Source organism: Physeter macrocephalus, chromosome 20, assembly GCF_002837175.3.
Source record: "Physeter macrocephalus isolate SW-GA chromosome 20, ASM283717v5, whole genome shotgun sequence".
NCBI lineage: Eukaryota > Metazoa > Chordata > Mammalia > Artiodactyla > Physeteridae > Physeter > Physeter macrocephalus.
Window position 1 is genome coordinate 95,021,090 of NC_041233.1, and position 22,239 is coordinate 95,043,328.

Genomic DNA, 22,239 nt, shown 5'->3' on the forward strand with positions numbered 1-22,239 from the left:
CAGGATTATGTTAATGCCCTTGTTCTGTAAGCCATAACAATACACAGAAAGTATGATTGAAAAAAAATATTTACAGCTATCAACTTGCTAGAATCTAAAAGTAATCTTACATTCTTTTTTTTTTTTTTTTTTTTTTTTTTGTGGTAGGCGGGCCTCTCACTGTTGTGGCCTCTCCCGTTGCGGAGCACAGGCTCCGGACGCGCAGGCTCAGCGGCCATGGCTCACGGGCCCAGCCGCTCCGCGGCATGTGGGATCCTCCCAGACCGGGGCGCGGACCCGGTTCCCCTGCATCGGCAGGCGGACGCGCAACCACTGCGCCACCAGGGAAGCCCCGAAAAGTAATCTTACATTCTTTACATGGCAGAATTATGGATATATTTTCCATTTTAAGAGAGTGTTCCTAAACAGATATTATCTTCCCAACCACTTCAATGGTTTGGTTAAATAGTGTCATAGAGGCCAAACAGGAATCAGCCAAAGTTACCCAGCTTGTTGGTAGCAGAGATGGGATGGGTGTCGCTTTAAGATAAAGGACATCGCTGGGTAAGTGTTCGGTATTCCACAGATAGAGAAGAGGAAAACTACGGGAGGAACAGGAATGGCAGTCAAAATGTGAATGAAATGAAGGTAAGGGGAAGAAACACTGAATTCAGAGAGTATTTGTGTAGGAAAGTAAAGAAATAACTCGAGCTGTGCAAATCGATTCTTAAAATCCACTAGAACGAAAGCTCTATGAGGGCAAGGACTTTCACTGGTTTTTATTGTGATATAACCAATCTAGAACAGTGCCTGGCACATAGTAGGTATTTGATATGTATTCGCTGAATAAAGAAAAAGAGTAAACAATAAAAGAAAACTGAAACATGGACATAACAACAATAATAAAAATGCAAACACGAGCACAAAAGCAGGCATGGTATAGTTTATGGCTGATAGAAAGTTCAATAGATTCGGCGGACAAGAGTTATAGTTCCAGTTTTCAGGGGCTTCTAGCTCAACATTAGATAAGTCATAGCTTTTTTATGCCTTTCTCAATCTACAAATTATCTCTTCCTTCATGTTTTAAAAGGATACGATGAGGTATTATGAAAAGAGAAGGAAGACAGAACAGAGATGTATGGCCTGGGACATAATGATTTTCTGGGAATGCAGAAATGCTGATATGTATATTTATATGTTTATAGAGTGGAAAAGAAGGAGAGATAAAGAAAAGGGATGAAAGTTTGAATCGATGGTGCCAGTAACAAACCAGCATATTGTTTACTGGATGGAGACATTTTTCGGTATGTGTTTTTGTAATATGTGTAAATACTGTTTGGTATTAAAATGCAATGAAGTTCTATAGGAAAGAAAAGGCAGGTGAAGATGCGTTGATATCTTAGAATGCAATGGAATTTTGACATATAAAGCCACCAAGGCATAATTAGGAAAATAAGAAAGCGTCAAGGTATAACTGGGAGGGTGGGAAGGGAGAGGAAGGAATAAGGAGAAATAATCAAGGTGGGATATTCAGGAAAGAGGTGAGCTGTATAGCCATCTGCTGTCTGTCAAGAAAGAGATCACCCTAGAAAACCTAAGCTGTTTTCAAAAGCAAGCGGAACATTGTACGTGTGATGAAATAAAAAAGAAAAAGGCCATAACTGCAGAAAATTTAGTGAGAGCAAAAGGAGAAAAATCAGAAGAAAATTTAATTTTCATTTTTTAAGTGAACCATACACCTGTGACCAGTGGTCACACTTGAAGTACTTCCCTTAACTACCAGGCAGATGCCACTTAAACTACCAGAGTTAGTCTTCAGCTCTAACTCTCTAGAACAGGGGAAAAATGATAGAAGAAAACTGTTTAGGATTAAATTCTGGGAGATAGGACATTCCTCTGTTTTCTACTATTTTGGATTTCCCTAAACCTTTCAGAGTTTTGTGAATTTTAGTAAAAGACTTAATTTTACTAAATCGTTCAGAGTCTGGCTTTCCTCATCAGTAAATTTATAAAATTACTTGGTTCAAATTGTGGAGCTTTCAGCTTTTTCCAGTTTTTAACATCTTAGGCTCTCAATAAATATGGTTAAAGCAGAGAAAAGTTATTTGGAATCACCATTCTGAAATACTATAACTACAATTGCAAAGACCTAGACAAATCTACTGGACTTAAAATGAATGCCACTTTTCAATGGAAGGGAAGAAATCCTATGGTATATTCAATTAATCGTGTTGAATTTTGCATGTGGCAGTACTTCATTATTGTCACTCTGGTAACAATGGTTTGCCATGAAACCCAACAGTACAAAGATTTAAGACAAAGCAAAACAAATTTGGCGTAAGCTGAAAATATTAATACATTCTAATAACCAAGAGTCTGTTGTCAAGCAGGTTGTCCCATCCAAAAATACATTTTCTTTCAAGATGGTACCCTAGTTTCCTGGTTACAATTCAATTAATCAGTTCTTTTTATAGTCATCTAAGTTTGCAATCTCCCAGAGTTAGATCTTTCCATATAAACAGAGGGTAAGAAAAATCTTAAAGCCCAGGCAAAGAAAACAAATGAATGGTTCCAGTATTAAGTGACTTGATGAAAACTAAAAACTTAACTAGTCACATGGCAATGTAATGATCATAGTGGGAAACCACTAACTACACAGAACAATTTTAGAATTACATATACATATTTTAATTTTTTCATATTTTATATATAGTCTATATGTTAAATTATAGCCCTGTATTAGATTTCTTAATGTCTACATGTATGCAAAGATTAACATGGTGAGAACGTGTAGTTATATTGCCTTATGAAAGACATACCCATTTTAGAATGGCTGACATAGCCTATACCACTAGGCAATTTAAAAGGTGATATTTTGCCTTTTATTATAATAAAGACAAAGAGTGTCTGGATTTTAGAAGAGTCAGTGAGGGAGAGGGTAATTCTAGTATTTATGGAATAAAACCCTAATGTGCTAATAGGTAGATTGGTTTGGGAAATAACACAGCAGACACAATTACTAGGATTGTCTCTCTTCCACTCTCGCAGGCTCCAGGATAAAGAAGAATCAATTAGCCCTCAACAGACTATGACCTTGAAGGCTACAGCTCTGTGCATAATACGCTGAATATGCTGAGCCAGATAGAAACGGAGAATCAAGTCCTGAGACCACGGAAGAGCATGGTTCAGATATGACAATGCCCTTTTAAAAAAATATAAGCCGTGACAGCTTCGTGCATGTCAAAACCACGCAGGATGATGAAAGAAAAGACCCGGTTCTTCTGTGACTAAGCGACAGTTTCTTAATGGAAGAGCAAAAAGTGAAACAGATTGCAAAATGACAACCTAATTCCAAGCTTTTTTTTTTTTTTGCTTTCCTTTCGTTAATGGTTACAAGCTTCTTAACCAACAAAAGCAACCACTTATGAGTGTTTGAAAACAAAGCTCCCTGGACCAAATCCCTTTCCAAAATAAAAGGAATATAGATGCACAATTTTTAGGATATTCGTGTTTTTGTTGTTTTCAGGCACTAGTTCAAAAAATTAACCCAGAGTGTTCCACACAGCAAACCCTATAGGCAGTAAAGTGTTAACCAACTGTCTAGCCCTAACTTTTCAGGAGAAAACTACTTCCCAGACAGCTTTTGCAGGCTTATCTCCAACGCACTGAGAATGCTGCAGCTGTGCATCTGGCCAGAACCGGCCACTGTGATGCTTTTAGGCAGCAGTAAATCTTTTCCACTCAATAGAAATGCCAGAAAAATCAATGTCCTGGTTTGGAAAAGAGAAAAGAAACTGCATGGAATGTATAATCTATGAAAACACTTAGTAGAAGAATTTACCTTAAAAAAGAATTTCTCAAAACATCACAACATACTTTTTAACATGGTCCTAGATCAGCAAACTGTGCTGGAGGTTTCTTTGTTTGCTTGTTTTCCTCTGATGACAAAATTACAGGATTTAGTTGAAGAGTTTTTCATAGGGTCCTCTTTCTTTTTCTGGACAGCTAAACCTATTCAGGCACATTTTAATTAAAGACTTAAGTTGAAAATGATAAAGACAAAGAAGTAACCTTGTCTTCATGGTGAATTGTGCTTCTCTTTGCAAGATCTGTACTTGCTTTTTATAGCCTGTCATTTCATCTGGGTATTATTTCCCGGTCACTTTGCCAGGTGGGAAGAGGCGGTGAATACAGTGATGGCTGTCAGACCTTTAATGACACGTCAGGGATTTGATAAAGATACAAAGCAGTGTCTGCAGAAAGGAGGTTCTTCCCTAACTACACCTGAAAAACAAGCCTCTTTTTTCTTTAAATCTTTGCCACTGAAACTCGTGTGTATGAAATGAGCTTGAATCACAAGCACAAATCAAGTTTTTCTGCGTTTCTAGAACACACGGCTCTCCTTCATACTGAATATATCTGAAAAAAGATGTTTGTATTCTTCATTACCATCTAGAGGGAACCAGAAGGGGTATTTCATCACCGAATCTTTACCCTCAACTCTCCTTTAACTCTAAGAGATTTTACACACGTTATTCAGAACCAAATTCTCTGATCCTTTACTTTTTTCTAAGTAAATAGTCTCAATGGTGAGAAGTGATAGAAGATAGAGAAACAAAAATAAATTAGAAACATTAAAAAAAAAGCTATAGAAAACTCCTCTTCTATAATGATGTTTAGAACAATCTGACTAGTCATGGTTGCATCTTTGACAACTTTTCCATTTTAAAGCATTGCAATGACCCAGAACAAACAGCAGTATATTGCTCTGTATTGTTTGAAGAGCGTGGCCTCTCTTTACTCAGGTGACGGACAAAAATGATACATCTAAAAAAAAAAAAACGATGTACCTTACTAATGGATCTTGTACTTTTTAATGACTGTCAAGGAAACTACTTAAACACTTGATTACAGAAAACAACACTAATTGGCCAAACCATAATGGAAAAGAATATGAAAAAGAATATATATATATGTATATGTATAACTGAGTCACTTAGCTGTACAGAAGACATTGACACAACATTGTAAATCAACTATACTTCAGTAAAACTTAAAAAACCTAATTTGGGAAAATCCTTTCATGCAGATTTGTACCACGTCCTGAATAAAATAAAACTGCCCCATAATAAGGGCTCAGCAACTCAAACTACTATCTGAGTACGACAGCAACTGTCTGACGCTGCTGAGAGGTGAGCGCTATAAACGTCTAAAGATTTCATGCGGTACCAGGAAGAACCAATTAAAATACAAACGTGGGGAGAAGTGGTTTAGGGAACAGGAAGAAGAGGTGGAGAAAGAGAACAGGCAGCTTGGGCTGGCTGGGAGGCAGAGGGTAACAGAAAGGTGAGGAGAGGTGATCGGAAGTTTACATGGGAAAACAAAAAAGACACAGGATCATACTCACTGCTGTACAGAAGTCATGTTTATATATATATATATGTATATATATATATATATACATATATATATATACGTATATATATATATACGTATATATATATATATATGGATGGTCTGATGTTTTAATCTTAAAAAGTGTTAGAAATCAGTGGAATGTAACTGAAATTCAAGCATGGCTCCCAGACGCTGAAGTTTTGGGTTCCCCACCCCAGATTTAACAATCCAGGTGGAGGGAGCTGCTGCTAGAGCATCAGTTCTAACCGGCAGCTGACAAGGTCTTTTCACTCATGTCTCCACGCCACCCCGGAGCACCCAAGTCACATGATACACTCAAACCAAACCATGCCATTAAAATCCAAGAAGAAAAGGACACAGCTCCACACTCTAGAGAACACTTCTGAGGACCTCAAGCCCACCCCTCTCCTTTACACATCATCAACTGTCTGTCTCTACTTACAAAGTTTAGGAGCAGTCTGGAGATTAGTTTCTGTTGCTTGTGGCTGAGTGGCTGCCTTGGGTGTTCTCACCTCAGGGTTCCGAGCGGGTGAAGGGAAGGATGGAGCAGTGGATGGCAGGAAAGAAAAAGCGAAAATACGATTCTTCGGGGTTGGTACCGCTGAAGGCTCAGAGGACACAACGGCATTGTCAACTTGCACTGTAACTTGAACCTCAGTTTCAGAGTGAGCCCTAGAGACAGGTGAAGCGTATGCCTCAGATGATACCCACACAGCTGAGGCAGCAGTTGGATCCAGAGAAATAATAGGGTCCTGGCCTAACCCTCCGGGGTCAAGGTGAGTGGGAGAGTCATACTCAAAAATCTTGTCCACAAACACCCACTTGAGGCCGGCGATGCAGAGGCAGAGGCTGACCAGGCAAGCCAGAATGGGGACGATGCAGATTTTCTCTGAGTTGAGGCAACCTTTCAGGTGCTCAGCTTCCAGGCAGACACAGCAGGGAACGGCCAGGCCCACGAGTCCCGGGGACCTCCCATCTTCGGTCTGGGTCTCCGGCATGTCTTCTGCTGCCGGAAGCCCATCCAGAGATGGGTCTGCACTCAGCTGAGTGGAGGGGCTGGAGGACCTCTCAGCAGCTACCTCGGACATGTCTGGGGAATAAATCTCCATCGGCTCACCTCCAGAAGGCCTGGCCTCCCGCACCGTCCATTACCATCCCCCAACCAAATGATACAGCATCTTACAGGGGGAAATCGATAAGTCGTCCAAGTCCAAAGCCATTACCAAAAGCAAGAGGAGTTCAGGAGGAAAGCAGGTGAAGAAGAAAAGAAAGCCTCTAGCAACTACCAAATAAAAGTATATTGTAATTCTTTACTGCTGTTTCTGGGCCACTTTTGCAGTTCTTTTAAATGCCTCTCCAAAGCATCCCGGCTGGTCAAGAAGGACAGAGGCCAAAAGAGAAACCGAGCTGATTTGTTGGTCAATTAAGTAAACCAGTAGCCCAAACTGAAAGGCATGTTTCTCACCTCAAGCATCTGAAACTGGGGTCTGCTCAGATGGAGAAAACAACTGTCATGCAGGAGAAGTAAAAGCAAAAGCAGGACCGGCGGCGGCGGCGGCGGCGGCGGCAGGAGAGGCAGCAGTGACAGTAGCAACAGCATCCTGTTGTGTTGACGCGACGGCTGAAAGGGGCTGAATCATTACAGAGCAGCAGGTGCCTGCCCTCCGAGCATCACTGCAAACAGTCTCATCGCAGAGGGATCTGAAGGCGAGAGCGCGGCCAGGAGGGGCGGTAACTGCGCTCCCCGCCCTGCCTCCACCCTTCACGCGGCAGCCAACTCCTCTTTGTCCTTCCCGAGCGCTCCTTCACTTTCTTCCTCTGCGGCTCTTCCCTTCCTCACCGTCTCTCTCCCTTCCTCTCCCCTCCTCCTCCAAAAGCCTTCTCTCTCTCTCTCTCTTTCTCCCTTTCCCTTTCTTTTTCCTCCCTCCTCTCCCACCCGCCTCCCTCCATCCGCACTCTGGGGCTGCTGGCTGGTCTGAGTAAAATCAGTATACCCAGCAACGCGGGACTGCCAGTGACTTCCTATTTTATCCAATTAGAAGGAATAAAGGCCATCAAATCAAAGAGAAGCTGGCAGGCACCAGTTAAGCTTAGTCCCCATGGCCCCCAACCCCGTTCGCCTCCTTCTCTTTTTTTTTTTTTTTTTTCTTCTCCCTACCGAAGCTGCCCCAGTCTTCCACCCTAACCTTGCTTGCTCGAAGTCTTGCTGGCTCTCTTTCCCGCACCCACTGTTGGGTCAGAAAAAGCCAGCGATCGATGCTAGCAATCTAACAAAGCTGGGATGGGGCGCGGGGGGCGGGGGGCGGGGGGGAGGCATGTAGGTGGGACCTTATGGGTTGGACCTGAGGCTTGGCAAAGTCTGATATCTGATTCCTCCCCAGAGAGGTAAGCTTTTCAACAGCAATTTCTTCCTGCCTGCTGCTGAGAGATAGCATTCCTTCCCCAGCCCTCTAATAAGTTTTGTACACCAAGAGGACAGTTATGACCTGATTTTTCAACCAACAGCGAGAACATTTTTTTTTTTTTTCTAACCATGGACAGCTCTGCCTTCAGCCCTTTTTGCAATGATTGTGTTAGACTTGGTGAAGCCCAAGCGTGAAGTGCCGAGTGTATGTTGGAGGACGGGGTGCTAGGGGAGGGGAGCGAGGTTCATATGTCCTCACTCTGGTCCCCCCTTTAAATTTCCAATGCCCTTGTCCCACTCACAGCAGGCCTGGACTGATGTCCAGCACACAAGAAATGCCGGTAAGTAACAGAGCTACAGAGGAAGCAAAGGCTCCCACTTCATCCTGAAATTAGCCTTCATTGTGACTCCACACTGTTGGAGGTTGAGTTCCCTGGGCACTGTAATATAGACCACATGTCTTCAGCTATAACCGCACTGCAAGGATTAAGAAGAGTTTTCTATAAGAGCATGCCTTTGGGGTTAAGTCTCAGTAGCTTTACCTTACAGAGAGTTTCGATGCTGACTTTTTTCTTTTTCCTTTTAAAACAGCAGTGGTTAAAAGACTGGAAGAAATGCACTGTACTTTAACAGTCCAGGCTGCCCTGACCCTCCAGTTCGTTGCGTGTCAGCACACGCGATACGCGTCTGAATCTTTAATCCGCACTTTACTGTGACTGGACACCTGAATGGTTTCCAAGGAACCATTTTGCTCACATATGTCAACAGGAGTCTTAAAAACTGTCTCTAAATCCATACTACGTAACCATCATGTGAGTCCCGGAAGCAATAAAATTTAGAGCTTAAATCCTGAGAGAATCTGCTTTAAGCACATTATGTTTTGTATAGCACAATCTCCACTGCTTTGAAATATTTTTAAGCTCTGAGTGAGCATGAGATAATATTATCATTTCTTTCAAAACTAAATTAGCCCGTAATTATAAGTGATTTAACGGGTAGTAATATCTTAAAACGTGTTTGCAGTACTCTCACTAACAACAATGACAAAAGCCTGAACCAGTTTGCATAATTGCAATTATGACTCTGACAAACTGATGGGCAAAATGAATTATCCTTAAGTTCACCTCTATATCACCTGCACTTATATACCTGTAACTGGTACTTTAAAATAATTCATATGCCTACTTTCTAGCTTTAACTATTTGATTTTAATGCAGAGAGAGTTTTCTTAAAGATTCTAGCAATGGACATGAAATTTCACATCACAGAAAATCTATATGGAGGCATTTACAGTATTCATACTGAGAGGTATTAAGATTTTAATGATCAATATTCATGTAAATTCTCAAAATCAATATAGGCAAGTAAATATTTGGGCTAAATTAGAATAATTTATAATTCCTTTAGATATCACCCAGGTTAAATTTGTGGTACTTAACTCCTCAATTCTGCACCAAACTAATATTTCACTCAAGTATAATATACTGGCATTTCACCCACAGCCAAGGTCACCTAGATTTCAAAGACCAAAATGGGGTTCAGGTAGCCCAATCAGGCAGCTAAGAGAAGACACTGAAAACAGTAACCCATAGTTAAGAAGAGTGGTCCTTCACTTGCACCAATAACAACTACCCACCTCACCTCAATCATTAAAAACAGACGTACTCAGCAGACAAAAATTACTGGGCACTGCTCTAGTTGTCATATTAAAGGTGACGAACACTTACAAAGGAAAAGAACAGATTAGGTAAAGGCTAGGACAGAACTTCGGAGACAGAATCCTGTCGGCCGCCACAGCTGTTTTTTCCCCTGGACTACACAAATCAGGCTGTGGGATGTGTATGTGTCCTCCCTGGAGATGTAGCCTATGAACACTGTGGCTTCTTGGAGCTAAGATCAGCTTGCAGGGAGCCAGCAACCTATAACGTTGTTTCCCATCCAACTGGAAGGTAAACCTAATTGAGGAAAGGGAGTAGGACAGGAGGTAAAGAATAAAAGGAATTTTCCGTTAGTTCCACCCTTGAGACTAAGAGTCAGAAGTTGCCTTTATCCCTTTACCAAATCTCTATAGCAATAAAGAAGTGAGAACAGGGTAGTGTGAATAGGATTAGGGATCAGAATTTCTTCCAATAAAACATGCATGTTTGTAGGAAGAACTGCAAGTACACCTCACTTTAACCCTTTAGGCTCCATCTCCAATAAAGCTCAGGAACACCCATATTTCCATGTCCCTTTAAAAAATGAACAAAAGACAGATTTCTACTACTTTTTTTTTTTTTTTTTTTGGTGGTATGCGGGCCTCGCTCTGTTGCGGCCTCTCCCGTTGCGGGGCACAGGCTCCGGACGCGCAGGCTCATTGGCCGTGGCTCACGGGCCCAGCCGCTCCGCGGCACGTGGGATCTTCCCAGACCGGGGCGCGAACCCGGTTCCCCTGCATCGGCAGGCGGACGCGCAACCACTGCGCCACCAGGGAAGCCCTCTACTACTTTTTAAAACCACATTACCACCTCCTTCATAACAACAAAAGCTACTTTTATTGAGCTCCACCATTGTGCCAGGCACACTGCTAGGTTCTCAGCATACATGATTTCTGACCTTTGCTAATCCTGTATAGCACATATTATCTTGAAAATAATTTTTAAAAAAATGGACTCAGGCAGCTTCGATAACTTAGCCATGGACATACAGCTCTTAAGCAACAGAACCAAGATTAGAACAAAGGTCTGACTCATGCTTTTTCTACTGAAAAATACTGTTTCTCATTTTGAATCAAAAGACGGCATCTCATTACCTATTGCTTATCTATTACTTCAACGGGAAAAATAAGTGAACCAGAAAGTGTAACCACGAAATAGGCATTTTAATTTTACCTTAATGTAGTTGGTAAATGAACTTAAAGGTGCCTAGTTTCCAAAACAACAGCCTTCTAAAATTCTGCCTAGTGATTTTCAGAAGTTACAAGAATTAAGCATAGGTTTTTGTGTTTTTTTTTTTAAGAAGATGTTGGGGGTAGGGGTTTATTATTTTTTTTTAATTTTTGCTGTGTTGGGTCTTCGTTTCTGTGCGATGGCTTTCTCTAGTTGTGGCAAGCGGGGAGCGGGGGCCACTCTTCATCATGGTGTGCGGGCCTCTCACTGTCGCGTCCTCTCTTGTTGCGGAGCACAGGCTCCAGACGCGCAGGCTCAGTAGCTGTGGCTCACGGGCCCAGTTGCCCCGCGGCATGTAGGATCTTCCCAGACCAGGGCTCGAACCCGTGTCTCCTGCATCGGCAGGTGGATTCTCAACCACTGCGCCACCAGGGAAGCCCAAGCATAGGTTTTTAAAATATGATCTATTTCTAGTTTAAATTGAATGAGCTCTTCCACAGTCTCAGTTCCGGGATTTTCCTTGGAAAGCTATTTCAGTTACATATTGCTATGAAACAAATTGCCCTGAAGTAGCTTAAAACAACCACCACTGTGTTATATCTCACTAGCCTGCAGTTTACTGGGTTCAGCTGGGTGGCTCTTCTGCTCCATTAGATGTCAGCTGGGGCTGCAATCCGCTGAGGTGTAACTGAGCTGAAACATTCAAGATTCACGCACATGACTGGCAGCTAGTGCCACACGTCAGCTGGGAAGACCGCAGGGACTGTTGGATGGTGCACCAACATGTGGCTTCTCCATGTGGCCTGGGCCTCCCACAGCATGGCAGCTGGGTTCTGAGAGGGTGCAGCCCAAGAGGGAGGAAGCACAAGCTGCCAGTCCTCCTTAATACAGACTCTGGAAGTGGCACAGGCTATTTCCACCTCATCCTGTTGGCTAAGCAGTCACAGTGCCAGCTGAGATTCAAGGACGAGGGAAATAAATCTTGATGGAGAGTGTGACAAAGAATTTGCAACCACCGTTAATCCACCAGGGCAGTGAGGAAGTAAGTGTTAGTAAGTCAACCTGGCTCGAGAGGAGACTCACATATGTAATGTAGAATGGAATTCAGCAGAACAAAGTCAGAACACACGTATTTCTGATACACAATATTCCAGCTTCCTCCTAAGCCAGCTTCAGTGAAGGAAGCAATCCTATTATATCATCCAATTAAAAATACTCAAATTCCCCTGCTACTTCAAGTCAGGCTAGGCGACAGCTTCTGCATTCATTTTATTTATTTTATTATCAGAAATATTCAGCATAACTCCAGGAGATGAAAGAAGATGAAAGAGGATGACCATATTATGTAAACTTATTTTCTCTTTTACATTTTGTTTTTGGTGTGTTGGCTATTTCACTCTGAAAACATTTATCTCTGAAAAAGTTTACCCTTGCTCCTTAAGTTTACGGCTGAAAAAGTAGAATTTACTTTGTGGTATCTAAAACCACGACGACAGCAGTGATTTCATTTTTGGATTCCAATCTTTGAAGATGACTATGTATAAGTTGTAATGATTTATTCATTTGCTAATGAATTATGAAATCATGATTTTCACAAGAAAGCTTCAGGGCATAAAAGGATCCCTAAAACTTGCTGCTTCTTATAAGAGGACCAAGTACTCAAATGGATCTGCTATCCTCCTCCCATCCATCTGGAAATCTTCCCCATCTCACATCTGAGCTCCTCCATGGAGCCCTTCCGTGCTCCCAGGTCACAGACACAGCATTCCTTAACGCTACTTTTATTGGGGCACATCTTCCGAGGTGTTATTATTTAACTATGTTATGTATATAGGACTGAAGGATGTAATTTCTTTGAAGGCCAGGAGGTCTATCGGTATCTGGCTGTCCCAAACTAGAGCTGTGCTGTCCGTTCAATACATACATTTTGTTTGGTTTTATTTTTTTTTATTTTAATTTTTTTTAAATTGCGATTGAATTACACAGATTACGGCACCTCTAATAAATTGGCAGACTTTTTTCATGTCCATCTATCTATTCAAAATACCCTCTATACTCCCCTCCATTTTTTCAAATCTTTTAATGTCCAGTTCAGATACGTGCTTATCAAATTTTTATGATTGTTCCCAAATACTACGCCTTTTATGAATTTAGGGAAACGCTGTTACCCCACCTACGCTTAACTCTCAACTACCACAGATCATTTCAGTGGATGGACAGTTGGGAATAACCCAACATTTAACTGTTTTTCCTGTAATTCTTTCTTCAACCAAACAGAAAAGTTCTCAGAGGGCAAACCAAGTCCACATGCTCTTTGATGTTCTTCTACATTATTCATAATGCTAAACAGGTGAGATGAAACTCAGTTCACCTTACTGGGCAGGTACTTTTCTGCCCACTTTGAGGATGAGTCAAGACTCTGATTCTACTTTATTCTTACCCAGTGAAAATTATCTCAGAAAAGACAATCTGACTTCATTGTAAGAATTATTTTGTGAGGAGCTGTATCTAATATTTGTTACTGACTCTGGGTCTGTGTCCTCATTTTGTAACAAGATGATCAATTTACTCTGGCACATTTTGTTCTTTATAAGTTTAGATCCTTTGATCTTCAGCTACAGCTCAAGAGACAGTAAATGATGTCAAAGATGAGGATGTGAGAATTTTATCTAGAAAGATGTTTTTATTAAATCTGATGGTTATAATGTGTTTACTTTGAAAGAACCTAGTATTTTTCTATACAAATGGTTGATTTTGCTTTTAGTTTTACACGTCACCTTTCTGTTACAATTACCCTGAACATGTTTGAAACTAGATGGAGATGGTGGTTGCACATCGTTGTGATAAATGCCAATGAATTGTTCACAGTAAAACAGTCAATTTTATGTTATGTGAATTCCAACTCAATAAAAAGAAATTACACTGCACACTCATCATGGTTTCAGCTTTCCCAACATTTACTGTCAAAAGGAAAACATAGTCTATCTGACCGCTTTTACTAGTGGACTGCACTAAAATAATGAGACTTTGTCACGTATAGGTTGCCCTTTCTTCTACAAAATCTTAGTAGGTCATGTAGCATTGAATCTCTGACAATTATTAATTAACTAAGAACTCTAAATTGATGTTGATGATGCAATACTGCATCCCAAGGAACTCAAAAGCACAAAGATATAATAAATTGATGTGTCACTGAGAGTTTCAATTCAAAAGAAGTTTTATGAGAAAATGAGCAAGGCTTATAACTCTAGCTCATTTTAGGCACTCAAAATGTTACTTCTCATTGCTCAACACCATTCCATTCCCGTATTTAGAATATACCAGAAATATGAGCAAAAACTGGGGAGAGACTGGCAATTTGAGCTATCTGTATTTTCAACACAGTGTGCTTTGTTTTGAAATGTGTGATAAACTCATCACCAGAATGTAAATTCCATAAGGGCAAGCACTTGTGTCTGTTTGCATCACTATATCCCTACTACCTAGAACATGCCTGGCACACAGAAGGCACTCAGTTAAGTGTTATTGAGTTAATGCATCGGTATGGAAACTCTACTAAAGAGGGATGTATAAACTATGGAAAAACTATCTTAAAGACATGGATATGCCATACAGAGTTTTATTTGTGTGAATAAATGCAAATACTATTAAATTACACTGTATATGATGGAAAGAAGGAAAATCATCTCTATAGTGACTACTCTGAGGTTATATGGATGGATGGTCATTCATAATGTTTAATAGAGCAATATATGTGGAATCAGTTGACTTGAACAAATATCTTTGCTCTGTTTCATTAATATTCACTACTATAGGTTCACAGCACAAAGCAGCACGCTAAGAGATCATTTCTGTTTGCTTGTTTTATTCTTAAATATTGTGGCAAATGGCACAAAAATACAAGGGATCATCTGTGTTTTTAAGCGCATGTACATGTATAATCTTATTTAAAGAAAATCATAAAGGCTGTACTTTGGTGCAGTAAGAGAAATTAAACATAAGGAAGAAATACCTCTGATAATCAATGCTAATTTAATACAAATTCAGTAAAGTTTCAAAACATGGAAGTTTTTGAATTTGATTTATACTTAGGCACTAGCTATTTGTTTATAGCTCAGTTGCTGGTCAGCTGACTCTATAAGCTGGTCCCCAGACGAATCAAAAAATGTAGTGTAGAGCACCTCACTCTTACAAATGCCCTAGAAATTTGTTTTTTAAATCTTCTGTTTCAGGTAGAAACTGTTGGGCATGAGGTGGTCCACATGTGAAGGCGGTTAGGAATTACTCATAAGAGAGTACCATCTACTGCAGAGATTCTGAAACGTCATATAAAGCCACGTATAAAATAAGCCCTCACAATTTACCTGAAATAAAGGAAGCTTGCGGAAGGGAATGATCTGAATTGTTCTACTTTTAAATACAATCCAAATTTCTAAATCTGAAAAGACTTCAGCCAGAGGAAACATGTTAACAATATACATTTTCCATAGAGTCTACACAGTTCTCTCCTTGCTGCTGATCAAAAGAAAAATGTAAAGCTCCACCAAAGGGAAAAAAGGGAGTGATAAAAATATATGCAGTTTCTAGAACGGATGTGGCATTCCAGTGAGCCGTCTAACCCGTGATTCTGTTGTAAGGTCATAAGCCTTACGATACTCATACACGCGTAAGTATCCCATTTAAAAGCAAATGCCAGCTCTATATTTTTCTGCTATTTCTCAGTCCAAGGGGTGGGAACTCTTTCTGCATTGTTGCAATCTTTATTACTTTAAAACTATGAATTTGAAAGTCATAAGACAAAAATATCTTATGATTTGACCTCCCATTCAGAACTTCCTATCATAAATCGTACCATGTATTGCTAGAGTCAGATTTGTTTAAGGATGACTTGTTTCTTTTCTATCTCTGAAATTATGTGGAGTGAAAGGATGTAGGCTTAATGCAAAGATGAACTGTAATAATCTCAAGAATAGATTTCAATTTTTCATTGACTATTGGAGTTGGAACAGCCCTTACCCATGAATTTTATCTTATAGAAGAAGACGAAGAAAAAAAAAAAAAAAACAGTCTCCGAAGATAAAAATAATCTGCCTGGAGCACCAAAATTAATGTCAAAGTCAAGACTGGACTTCAGGGCTGTTGCTCTGCCTCTTTCAACTCATTTCTACAAAGGGAAGCTCTCTAGTTATGTACTAACCATGTAGATATCCTTGAGTTACTGCCAGAGAATGGATGCTTTAGATGTTCTATCATTACTGCCACAGGTTATCTCTATAGAAACATCTCACTTTGACCTTTTACTGCCACTGTTTCTGCTTGAAAGTTTAATCTATATAATGCTCCCATGACCACTTTTGGTCACAACTCTACTGAATATTCAGACCCTTTTTCTGGAGGTTATTAAGAAAAGAATATTCATATTTAGACTCATTCAACAGCATTTCATCATTAAGGGGACACACAGAATGTGGGCTCTAATCGCTTACATGAGAAGGTCCAGAATAAAGAACCTAGAGATTATCACACTAAGTAAAGTAAGTCAGACAGAGAAAGACAAATATACGACATCACTTATACGTGGAATCTAAAAAGATGATACAAATGAACTTATTTACAAAACAGAGATAGACTTACAGACGTGGAAAACAAACTTATGGTTACCAAAGGGGAAAGTGGGGGAGGGATAAATCAGGAGTTTGGGATTAACATACACACACTATATAAAATGGATAATCAACAAGGACCTACTGTATAGCACAGGGAACTCTACTCAATATTCTGTAATAACCTATAGGGGAAAAGAATCTGAAAAAGAATGGATATATGTATATGGATAACTGAACCACTTTGCTGTACACCTGAAACTAACACAGCATTGTAAATCAACTATACTCCAACATAAAAGAAAAATTAAATTTAAAAAAAGAAGGTATAGAATAAAGAAACTTTAGTGAATGGAAGGGAGCTTATCCTCAGGAAAGAAGACGGTCACTCCCAAAATAGGGATCAGCCCAGTATTATTGCGATGAATGATTCAAACACATACAATATCAAATGTTGTCAATATCTGAGAATTGGTGAGCCAGGCTCACATCCTCTTTTAATCTGGAGAATTAGAAGTCTGGGACACAGGAAGGAGTGATTGTCAGGAAGAGGAAAAGGAAGGCGTCTGATGACTGAGTTATACTCTGAGATACGATGACTAGAAAATCCCAGGTCCAATTATGAAGACTTATTCCAGAGAAACCTATATTCTATTTGTTGACATAATCCATCACCTATATATTATTTTAAATAGTGTAATAAGACATATACATCATGCATGCTGGAATATTTGGAGACAAGATGCATTCACATATGCAACTTACATGAAATTTCATCAAAAATAAAAAGATGATTGATAGATAAATGGATACATATTTGATAAAGCAAATATGGCAACTGTTAACACTGTAAAATCTAGAGATTGGGCATACGTTGTTTACAAGTCATTCAACTTTTCTGTATATTTCAAAATTTCATAATGAAATGCTAGAAAAAGTTTAAAAAAGACTTTTTCATGGCTGTTTCTGACTACCATATATGTAGTATGTTTTATTATAAAAACTCTTAAACCGATGCCAAACCAAACCAAATAATCTACCAATTCCACATTCGGTAACCTGCACTCAATTATTCTCCTTCCTCCACTGCACGACGCCTCCTCACCCACCTTCCCCCACCACACTCACTTTAAGATGAATTCCAAAATTATATCAAGAATATAAGATTCACCATAATTTGAATCACTGTCTAATGACAATGGAGTATCTTTATACGACAAACCATTAGCTGCTGCAGAAAATCTAAGAGCTTTTCCTGACCCCACCTCCCAGACCATTCATTTATTGAGAAGGGATTTCTTTTTTTTTAATGTGATACTTCAGTCACTAGGGATTGGAACATCTACGAAAAACATGAATAGGGAAATTGTACAGTTCATTCTACTGACAAAATCAGTAAGGTTGGACAGTAAGCTTCACTTTGTTGAGAAAAAAAAAAAAAAAAAGAATCCTTTTATTGTTAACGATACTCCCATCCTGAACACATCTTTTTCAAAGATCAACTGGTCAGTGGACACTATAAAGCCAAAGGCTCTGATGTGGAAGTTGAGTTTCTCCACTGCTGTATTTCCCACCCAGTTATGCATACACATATTTTATAAAACTATTAAATATTTATGACGCAGTACAAAGCCCCTCTAAAAGCATCTGTATTTAACTAAATCATGTCACTGACAGCAAGAGGCATGCACAGCAATTTAACCTAGCAGGAAAAGTACTTCTTTTACATCTCACTGCAATGCAGAGTTTCAACCATACGCTTATTTCTGTCCCCACATACTGTCCATAAGAAGGGAAAGCTTAACTTAAGTGGTTCAAAGGGCTTTTAGACAGGCTTCTCAAATGAAACATAAATCTTTTGAAGTGTTTCTCAAAAATTCTTTCCTGAGGCTTTGCCAGGACTCTGTCACTAGAGGTCAGACAAATAACCCATCCTCAGGTTGCCTCCTTAACCCCAGGTTAAATACCTGGATTTAGCCCCATCTTTTCTTATATCACCACGTCCTTCCAAATGTTTGCCGTAGTCTATCACTGACTGATGTCAAAGGCATCCAAAAAGTACCCATGTCCAAGTGCAACCCTCTCAGTCTTCCCTTTACCCACAAAAAGACTCCAAGTTTCGTATGGGCCTATCAGAAGTTAAATTATTGTTAACCACTCATATACCTTAATACCAAAGAATCTGTTGAGACAAGTACTACTACTTAAGCATTTTTTAAGGTACCTAAGCATTTGGTGAGCAAAAGAACAGCAGAGAGAGAGCTCTGAAATGAAACCCAAAAAAAAAGTGCAAGAGAAGGCAAAACATCTTAGGCATCTTAGGCTCAGAGCTAACTGTACGCGTGGAGACAGAAGGGTTCAAAATAACCTCTGGCTGGTAAAAAAAAAATGTGTTGAATGGGTACAAAAATAATTATTTTAGTGGTATGTACGCTGTCAAAAAATCAGGCTAAATGCTTGCGTTGTCCAACTCAAAATGATGATATTACTGTAATTCAGCCAACATACAGCAAGTGATTAGGAAATTTGCTGCTCAGCATTTAAACTAACTTCTTTTCACACTCTGGCAGGTAAAAAATGGGAAACCTCAGGATGACCTGCTTCTCAAAAGCAGATTGCAGATTTAAAAGTCGTGGTATTTTATGTAACGAAAGCAATTTACATTTCTATAGCCCCACAATATATGTTAATTTATCTACATATCCATCCACCCATCCATCCAAAATAATGTTTACTAAGTGGCCGCTTCTGTCCCTGGCATTGTGCTGAGGCTTATAGATTTGGTAGCAAGAAGGTAAAAGAAGTTCCACTCCATAATCTCTCCTTTCTCTGAAGTAGCAAGTGAGGTTATCTGCCGAGAGAGAAGGCATGATTCGAATTTTGAGCGCGCTAAGGTCTTAGTCACCTCGGAAAACAGATGAGAAGGTTGACTGTAAAAAACAGAAGCAGGTCAGACATCGCGGCAAGTATTAGATACACATCAGTCCTTCCTTATTTATAACTCTCACTATCAGGATCCTTCTCCTCTTAAGAATTATATTTTGAAAGTACAACCAATGGAAGAAGACTTTTTTTTTTTTTTTTTTTTTTTTTTGCGGTACGCGGGGCTCTCACTGCTGTGGCCTCTCCCGTTGCGGAGCACAGGCTCCGGACGCGCAGGCTCAGCGGCCATGGCTCACGGGCCCAGCCGCTCCGCGGCACGTGGGATCTTCCCGGACCGGGGCACGAACCCGTGTCCCCTGCATCAGCAGGCGGACTCTCAACCACTGCGCCACCAGGGAAGCCCGGAAGAAGACTTTAAAAAAGTCATTGGAGGGTATTATGCTAAGTGAAGTAAGTCAGACAGATAAAGACAGATACTGTATGATATGACTTATACGTGGAATCTAAAAAATACAACAAACTAGTGACTATAACAAAAAAGAAGCAGACTCACAGATATAGAGTACAAACTAGTGGTTACCAGTGGGGAGAGGGAAGTGGGGAGGGGCAATATAGGGGTAGGGGACTAAGAGGTACAAACTATTAGATATAAAATAAGCTACAAGGGGAATTCCCTGGTGGTCCAGTGGTTAAGACGCCACACTTTCACTGCTGGGGCTTCAATCCCTGGTCAGGGAACTAAGAGCCCACAGGCCTCGTGGTGCAGCCAAAAAAAAAAAACAAAAAAAAAGCTCCAAGGATATATTGTACAACACAGGGGATATAGCCAGTATTTTAGAATAACGATAAATGGAGTATAACCTCTAAAAATTGTGAATCACTATATGGTACACCTGTAACTTATATAATATTATACTTCAACTATACTTCAATAAAAAATGAATTTAAAAAAGTGTCACTGATAACATAAGAAATGATTTTTCTGTTGAGCTCTACAGGACCTGGACCCAAACAAGACTGAAGTGGGGCGAGAGGAGGAAGAGAAAAGAACACGAATAAATATGATAATGAGAAGGTTAAGTTCACACACATATCACAATCTCCACTTTGGACAGATTTATTTCTCAAATCAGTGTACCTTTTTCTGATGCCAGAATTTAATTTGCAACATCAGGTGATCCACTTAGTTATTCTTTATTCTGTGTGGCTTCAATTTGGCCACGATGAAACCAACCCATTCAAATGATGTTGCCGGTAAGTCCATGAATCAAAGAACTTTAACCTACTACACACCGTAATGCCCCTCTATTGTATACTGCTTCTAATAGCAACAAGATGAGGGAAGAAGACATGCCATAAACCCAGAGATCAGCAGGAAAGTTTAATTTCTCTCTTTCAAGTATTACTTGGAAGAAATTAAATCAGTATTGGGAAACACTTTGTGTTTACAGCAAGTTCAAAATTATCCATATTAAAGTGAAAAGGGAAAGTTTGGTCTTTAATGACTCTTCTGCCATAGATTTCCCACATATTTTTAAAAATGTGTGCCTTTTCTCAGTTTTTCCAAATCTGGGCTAGGTTGATCTTATCCCTGCTGCCTTTGAGAACTTCATTCATTCATTCACTAATTGTTTCCTAAGTGCCTAATATGCACCAGGCCCTGCACAAGACTGAGAAAGAAAGAGGGAAGGAGGCTGCAGTGGTTCCTGCTTCCAAGGTGTTACAGAAAGGACTTCATTTTCCTAATCCCACTCTGGCACGAATGCAAATACTGCAGAAGTGAGAGTCCATAGTCTTAGAATAGATTCTATTTGTGTGGTAGACACATTGTGGAGTGATTAAAAAAAAAGAGAAACCAGCAAGAAATACTGTTTGTTGTATATGCATGTCTAAGTTTCTCAGATTTTCCTTCACTTAGGATCCAGTTATGAAAACATTTACTTCTGAGAGCGTTTTGTTTTGACGAGTGATGGAAGAAGAATGCAGAAATTCATTTCCAGAAGGGACCATGTCCAGGCAAGAGGCCTTTAGAAGTACCGGACAATTGGAGGCAGAAAAACATAATCCATCTATTTCCATTCTCAGAAACTATCAAAACAAAACACCCATCAAAACAGACTGGGCTATAGTAAAAATCTGACGGTGGGTTGATTTTTTTTTTACAGTTCTTTAAAAAGTCTTTTGTTTGACTGTTTTTGGCAGGTGGACTAAAATAAAAAAAAGAAAATATTAATACATTTTATTATCTTTTTGATGAAGACTTCTTATTTACTGGTGACGCCAATGCAATGTTTTAAATTTAGTTACCCAAATTTCCTGAATTATTAAGGAAACATTTTAAATGCATAGAAATTCTGACATTTCAAAATATAAACATCAAAAAGAAAAAATTATATTACATACATACAGATTCAGATCTGAAGATTTGATTCAATAATTGGTTGCTTGTAGAAGCTAGTTTAATCAATAAAGAAGGTCAACGTGATTGAAAGAAAGAAGTATTAAACATTTTGACTAACATTAGTTCTTCTGGTAACTACCTAGGCTCTGCAAAATCACTGACGTGGCAAGATTAAAGATGACCAAATAAGCTTTACTATTAAAGTTATAAGTTATCATCCTCATAAATATATGAGCTGTTCAAATATGAATTGATGGTAATGAAAGAAACCAACAATAAAATGATCAGAATTAATATCCTTTATCAAATTAGAACATGATTTTTCCTTTTTTCAGTTAATTCTGATGAAAATATACAGAGCAATCCACTTATTCAACATCTAAATCAATTTGAATTTTTTTTATCCTTACAACATAATTTTAATGCTGAACACTGTCATTCTGTGAATTTCCAATAATGGTATTGTATATCCAATGAAGAAAAGGATATATATTGGGGTGGAACTTTCTTATTTTATATTAACATTGAAGGTGCATTTGAAAGAACATTGCTGAAACAGTTTTCACTTTTTTAAAAATGGTGTCCTCTGGAGAGGGTGTGGAGAAAAGGGAACACTCTTGCACTGCTGGTGGGAATGTAAATTGATACAGCTACTATGGAGAACAGTATGGAGGTTCCTTAAAA

General features: G+C 39.4%; 2 protein-coding genes across 7 annotated transcripts in view; both read right to left on the minus strand.

Annotated features, from left to right (window-relative positions):
• NRG1 (neuregulin 1) overlaps positions 1-22,239 on the minus strand; it is a 1,065,472-nt gene that overhangs the window by 109,473 nt on the left and 933,760 nt on the right. The window lies entirely within an intron of this gene.
• LOC129391621 (uncharacterized) lies at positions 6,800-7,226 on the minus strand. Its single transcript, XM_055080834.1, has one exon. The coding sequence runs from the start codon at positions 6,995-6,997 to the stop codon at positions 6,821-6,823; it is 177 nt and encodes a 58-aa protein (XP_054936809.1). The 5' UTR covers positions 6,998-7,226; the 3' UTR covers positions 6,800-6,820.